This window comes from Brassica oleracea, chromosome C3, assembly GCF_000695525.1.
Source record: "Brassica oleracea var. oleracea cultivar TO1000 chromosome C3, BOL, whole genome shotgun sequence".
NCBI lineage: Eukaryota > Viridiplantae > Streptophyta > Magnoliopsida > Brassicales > Brassicaceae > Brassica > Brassica oleracea.
In genome coordinates this window covers 1,780,258-1,787,649 of record NC_027750.1, presented here as the reverse complement: position 1 = coordinate 1,787,649, position 7,392 = coordinate 1,780,258, and the positions used below count along the sequence as shown (strand labels likewise).

The 7,392-nt window shown below is 32.3% G+C and overlaps 1 protein-coding gene across 1 annotated transcript; it reads right to left on the bottom strand.

The window, feature by feature from the left end:
* Nucleotides 1-571: 571 nt before the first annotated feature.
* LOC106328924 (E3 ubiquitin-protein ligase CIP8-like) lies at nt 572-1,908 on the bottom strand. The gene has a single exon (XM_013767468.1). The coding sequence runs from the start codon at nt 1,682-1,684 to the stop codon at nt 818-820; it is 867 nt and encodes a 288-aa protein (XP_013622922.1). The 5' UTR covers nt 1,685-1,908; the 3' UTR covers nt 572-817.
* Nucleotides 1,909-7,392: the final 5,484 nt, after the last annotated feature.

Here is a 7,392-nt window from a genome sequence, read left to right as displayed (position 1 = left end):
TATATATCTAAAATTTTACAAAACAACTTAAATGAAACTATTAATAATTAAAATAAAACATTTTAAAACTCTAAATATTACATTTTAAAGCTTTATATTACTTAATAAATGTTAAAAAATAATAACAAATGTTGTTAACAAAAGATATTTCAACTAAATCATAAAATAATATATATAAAATAGAACACAAAAACATCATAGTTTTAGATATACATGTTTTTAAGTCGGGTACAAATCGGTTCTTATCGGGTCGGGTCTATTCGGGTCGGTTCTTTTCAGGTCCGGGTCTATTCGAGTTGGTTCCTTTTCGGTTCCGGTTCTTTTGGATAAAAAATTTTTAGACCCAAAAGGTAATTGTAAATTTTCGGTTCGATTCCGGGTCGGGTATTTTTGGATCGGTTCCGGTTCGGGTCCATGTTAAAATACCCAGGCCTAAACACAAGGCACGTTTCAAATATAAATTTTCATACAATTAACCTAATATTATTGAATATAGATAAATGTCTTTAACACATTTTAATATTATTATTATCACACTTGAATAAAGTTTCTTAAGGATGCTGCATACATGTAAAAAACCTTATCCAAGCTTTAAATAAATTGAGAAAACAAGCAAATATTATACATACACATGTTCCTCCGTGTAAAAGCTAGCCTACTAAAGCCTAGACCATCACATGGGTCACACAATAAGACAATACACAGAGAGATATACAACTAAGAAAAAGCTCGACTCAATCCAAACATGGAATATACACACATTCTTCAATATTCAAAAGACAAACCCATATATACAAAATGTTAGCAAACCAGTTTATCATATAGCATCCCTACTTGTTCTTATATGGCTCTTCCTTCGCTCATAGTCCACATCATCTGTAGGCAACTCATAACGACAAACAGGACACGTGTTCCTCGTTTCGAGCCACGGTACAATGCATTCGCCATGGTACTTATGATTACAAGGCAACAGAAGAACAACACCTTTGCTCCCGATACCCATCTCATCTTTACAAACCGCACAGTCATCGTTCTCAACACCCACCTGAACCACCACTGGGAGGTTCTTGACGAAAGCTTCAGAAGCTGGAGGAAAACGGAGATTGGTAATCCCAGCTTGAGCAAACTGTTCAAACAAGAGATCATACTGATCACCACCAACAATGTACAGCTCTCTGTTCTCCGCATCGAAGTTGATCTCTAGAGTGTGAGCGTTCATCAAAACTTGCCACTCAAGATTCCCTGAGCCATCTCCTCTTTCGTCTCTAGCTAAATCTCCTAGAGAGAACATCGGTGACACGTCAGCACCACCATCAACTTCTTCCCAATCTAGTTCAACGGCAGCTCCTCCAAGATCTTCTACTTCGAGCGAGTGTATAGTCACGCTAACATCATCATCATCTGATTCATTCAGATCGATTCCCCATATCTCCCTCTCATCCTCAGGATCATCATCAGAACCAGATTCGACTGTAACTAACCTAACATCGTGAAACTCAATCCCAGAATCGTCATCGGATTCAGCAAAGTCACAGAGGTTGTTAACATCAGAATCACTATCATGATCTATATTCTCGATAAAACAGCTTCCAGATTCCGATTCTAATTCCATAACCGCACCAAGCGATTCCGTAACCTCGTTATCGTGAGGAAGAGTTACCTGAGGCTGGTGCGACGGATCCATAGCAAAGGTTGCGTCTGTGGAGATGATAAGGAGAGACTATGGATGAATCGGAGATCAATTTCGTCGCCTGAAACAACGGACGGCGGAGAGTAAGAGTAATCGGTGACGGAGAAGTTACGAGGAATCTAAGCAAGGATCTGAGTCACCATCATATCTTCTGCGTCGGTGTGAAACGGCGTCGCTTCATTCGTTTTTGTCCTTTTCTCCTTTACTGTATAAGAAAAAAACACTTATACCTGGGCTCATAAAAAGCGGTGATAGGCCGAGTAAATAGGCCCAAGTTAAACTATTTACCCGTTACGATGACCTTAAAAATCTCCACTCACGTCAACGCAGAGGCCAGCGCTGGGCATTCGGTTTTTCGGTTCGGGTCAGTTCGGTTTATTTAGTTTTTGACTTATTTGGGTTGAAATGTTTCTTAGATTGGTTCGGTTCGGATAGTGTCAAGTTTAGATCAGAATTCTATTTTTTTTATAAAACTTGAAGTGGAACCGAACTATAAATAGTTCGGATTTGGTTCGGGTATAAAGCCAAAAAAAACCAAAAAAAATCCAAAGATCCGAGTTAACCCTGAAAAAAATATTCGGGTAACACGGGTAGTTCGGGCTTTTCTTGATATTTTTATTTATATTATATATATATATATTAAAATTAAAAATAATTAGTATTTTAAATATATATTCAAAATATTTGGATACCTATTTGGTTTTCGATTCGATTTCAGACTCATTTTTTCGATTTTGTTCTGGTTTGATTTTTAGGTTTCAGATAATATGCCCATGACTAGTAGAGGCATTTGGTTTAGACGACTCATAATTTAGCATGATTTACTTTTATTATATGACTAAAAAAAAGTTATTTTATAGATACTTTGGACCAACCAAAAAGAAGATATATTTTAAACACTTGTCGGATACTGAGTGGGCCGAGTCTTAATCTGGATCGCCATCAAATAAAATAAGAAAAAAAGGAGAAGCCCAAGTCCAGGCACGTGAGAGAGAGCCACGACAGAGAAAACAGTGTGGGAACAGAACAAAAGAAAACACATCTTCTCTTTTCTGAGTCTTCTCACGCTGATGGCATCTATATTAATAACTCTTCCACAGCTTTCGCTTTCACGTATTATCAATGGCCCGTGAACCGACAGGTCACTTAAGAAAGGACGGCACATGCCATCTCCTTCTATTCCCAACATAATTTACCTTATCTTCCTTTTCTTAATGACCATTAACATAATTAGTGGAGTATCCATTTTTCAAACTTTTAAATCATCCTTACGATTTGATTATATGGCAGAGTTTATTATTTTATTTCATAACGGAGTACTATTTTGTTATTGGATTGTCTTGGTAATGACATTCTTTCTGTGTGTGTATGTAGCAAATGTTCTATACAATTCAGTTTAAATTCACAGCTTAAAAATTAAAATTTACAAATTTTATTATAAAAATGAATAAATTTGAATCTTGAGGGAGCAGCAGTACATACGCGCTCACAACTGCGTGCTGTACAATGTATTCACCAAGGGAATGATAATATACTCACGACAGGATCCACAAGATTACTTTACCTCGAACTTCTAACCCCTGATACTGTTTGTCAGAGTGAAAAGTGGGTCCTAAGTTGAGTAACTTTTTTCACGTGATACCATCCACGAGAAAGCGACCAGCCACCACCACTTCTCTTTCTTGTAGGCACGTGCTCTCACATCTCTCCTCTCCTACCCATTATCTCGTACCAAAAAAAATCTCACCAGCTTTTGCTAATCTCATACCTTCACTGAAAACAATAATTTAGAAAAGGTGAAAACTGGTTCAATTTATGATTTGTCTTAAAAATTTCACCATTAACCTCTGAGTTTTTTATTCTCATATTTATTTTTAGTAGACGTTATTTCGGATTTTAAATAGAAACATATGAATACAAATGACATTTTATTAGTTAACGGCAACGTTTGGAGTTTAACGGCGTCACGAGTTTCAACAGTGCGGCGACTACAGGGAGATGTAGGAAGGAAATGTTGGGACCCACCGCACGCGAGTCGGAAGGAAGTGTGACCAGGTTAACGGCAGGGAATGGGCACACGTGACCATGCTGCTCCTCTCACATCGCATTCATTCACCTTCTTTTGTTTCCTGTTTTTTTTACGGCCTATAACTAGTTTGTTATGATATTTTAACAATCGTGTAATCTTATTTGATAATCAAATCACTCAAAACTAAAATCAAATTCAGACAACTGGACAATGATATAATGAATGTTAAACTAAGAATATTAACGATCGTGTTAAATATGTATAAATATAACATGACCAACGTCCTAAATGACTCCCTCCTTACTAATAATTAAAAAGTAATATTTTAGTTAAGAAGTACAAAAAAATCTCGTTAAAGCAACCATATAGTTGTGATATACTGGAAAACAAACAGTACACACCGAGCTAAGCATACGGTCTAGAAAATTTCAAAGTTTTTTTTCTTTTTTTTTCAACTTCGGGCCACAGCGGACCGGTCAGTTAGCCTATTAACCCATGAAGGAGAGGCTCCATACTTTGGAGCAGAGGAGGAATTGAACCCTTGATACCAAAGTGAACTTTGTCACAAGGCATGGCCACTGGACCATGACCATCTTGGCTAAAATTTCAGTTTAATAGATGTAGTTTCTAAATTGTTAAAAGGAAAAATAATCTCCTATATATTAAAAGAGAAACATTAAAACATTAGAAGCATCACACGTGTCATCATGAGAATGATTTTCGAGAGTCCTTAGAAAAGTAAGTTGGTTCATCTAAATATAAACTATAGTTTTCATTAAACTCATTATAAAAATCATTTATTAGTATTAAAAGTTATTTTTCATTCTTTCTTTAAATAAAAGCTACGGAATTACCTAACGTTATTAAAATATATATATGTAATTAATGATTTCCAATAATAAAGATTTGCTAACAATTTGTATACACTCAATCATTTTTGTTTAAATCTTTGTTATTAAAATAAATTTCACAATTGCATTAACCATATAATAAAAAATTAGATTTTTTTGTACATGTTGTATTTTGAATTTTTAAAAACGAGTATAAATTACTAAATTGTTAAAAGTCTCAAACAAATTTTTGTTATCAATGATTTAAATTTTTTATTATAATAAGATATATATAGTTATAAACCACATGAGTAAGAGGTCTTATTTAATAAGTGTTTATATATATATATCATTTAGTTAAACTACATATCATATAAAATACAAACCATATATTGATAGTTACATTTAGGCATGTGCATTTCGGGTTTCGATTTGGTTCGGTAAGGATATTTCGGGTATCGGGTAGTTCGGGTAGGGGGTTAGAGGATTCATTTACTACTTGACATACTTTTGGTTCGGTTTGGTTCAGATAGTTTCGATTTCGGTTCGGTTCGGATAGTAAAATTAGGAACAGAAAAATACCCGAAAAAATCGGTTCTCATTTGGTTTCGGTTCCGGTTCGGGTAGTTCGGATTGTTCGGATAAAATATCAGTTATTTAGGGTAAAATATTAAAAAAAAATAGGATGATTTAGATAATTTTTTTAGATATTTCAGATTACTTTGGATATTTCAGATAATACTATTCGGATAGTTTCAGATTTCGGATATTTTTCGGTAGTTTGGATACTTTATAATAATTTAGTTATTTTCAAATATTATTTGGTACTATTAATATATTTTTAAATTATAAATATATATTTAGCTATGTTATATGTATATATAATTAATAGTGTTATATACTCCGGTACCAGTTTGGTTCTCGGTTCGGTTTCGGTTTGGTTTGAATATATAAATATAGGAACCGTTCAGATATTTAAGGGTCTCGGTCCGGTTCCAGTTTCAGGTATTTCGGTTAGGTTTCGGTTCGGTTCTTCAGTTTCGGTTTTTTTTTGCCCATTCCTATTTGCATTGAACAAATATTGAGAACTTAACTAATATTTTAATTTTGAAATTTTCATTCAATTAAAAATGATTATAAATTACTAAAACTATTAGACATCTCAAATTAATTTTTTTATTAATGGTTTAAATTTTTGTTATAAGATAACAATAATCATAAAACCATATGATTAAAATTTTTATTTAATAAACAGCTTTACTAAAAATATATTTTATATCTATGTTTATCATTTAAATTTAATTATATAATTTATAATGGATAAAATTGTTTTTTATTTATTTACCATAAAATAATCGTAATAAACAAGAGTGATTATTTGATTTATATGTGCAAGTCAATTTAATTATATACGTAATATTACCGATTTCTCAATATTTCAATATATATTTATTATTTTATTATTCCATAATACGTAGAGAACATTAAATAAATAATAATATATAAATATAGTTTGTATATAAAATATTCATTCCGCGCAAAGTGCAAGTTTTAGCATACTATTAAATTATTACCAAATTATCTATATCTTCCAAAATCTTATAATCTACCTTGGATAGTACATGGCTAGTGGATTCGGATTTATGCAAATGTCAGTAGAATGATTTAACATTTTAACGTAATGCCTTTTTTCATTAAAGTTTATCCTTGTGATTTCGAAGTACATTATTTTTGGGTTCACATCTTTCTTCCCATCAACAGTTTAACAGCTTTTTTCACTTTTGGAATCCATAATTACAATATTTTAAAAAAAAAGAGTGGAAACGGGATAGCGTAAAAAAAGATTTGGGACCCGCAATAAAAGAGAGGTGTGAGTTGGCCACGTGATGAATGGGAGGCTGAGTTAAGGGCAGCCAAAAGGTTTATCACGTGATACGCCGCGATTTAAGCGGCGCAACCGCCAGGTGTCTTTAACTTCGATCCCAACTCGTATGTTTATTTAGTTTTTAATTAATTTAATTTAATGCATAGTTATTTGTTAACTGATCCCTAAGAGGATTTCTGTGCAATGTACAGAGGAATGTCCTTAACGCAAATAGATTTGTTTTCTCGAAATCCAGCTTCTCATTCTTCTTTTTCCTAAATAACTTATTCCTCTTTATTATTACCTTCGTTCCCTCGAAAATAAGATGTTTAGTTTTTTTACTTGTTCCACAAAGATAGATTTTCTATATGTTTAAGGTATTTTTTATACTTTTAAAAAAAATTAAATAAAAATATTTGAATTGATTAAATTTCATTGGTGAAAAGTTATTGGAAAATGTATAATAAAGTAAAAGAAAAACTAAATATAAATATTTTGAATTCTTAATAAGCGTGAACACTTTAGAAAATCTTACTTTCAGGAATAGAGAGAGTATTATTAAGTTGAAATATTATTAAGAAAATAAGAATGATTAGAGACACAACTAATAGCCCTCTTTAGAAGGAAATAAAGAAGAAAAGAAGTCATCTAATTCAGATGAGATGCTCGTCCATACAGTTTTATGTATGCTAAAATTTCAGAAATTGATTATTTTTATTAGGTTGCTGAAAAAGCAAAGGTTTGATAAACGGTATATATATATATATATATTTTTTTTTTGGTAAACTTTTTTAATGATGATATATTGATAACTTAATATAGCTCATTGCTCTTTTAAAAGCATGTTACACAATATATATACGGCTAAATTTGTGAAATTATGTTCTGGTATATTGTACATCGATCTCACTAAAAGTTTTGTTTTATGTAACGAACATTTTCAAGTATTTAAGCCAAAAAAAACTAAGTAAACATGCAT

Bases quoted from the DNA above. Each gene is read 5' to 3' on its own strand.
- LOC106328924 (XM_013767468.1), bottom strand. From the start codon at position 1,684: ATGGATCCGTCGCACCAGCCTCAGGTAACTCTTCCTCACGATAACGAG.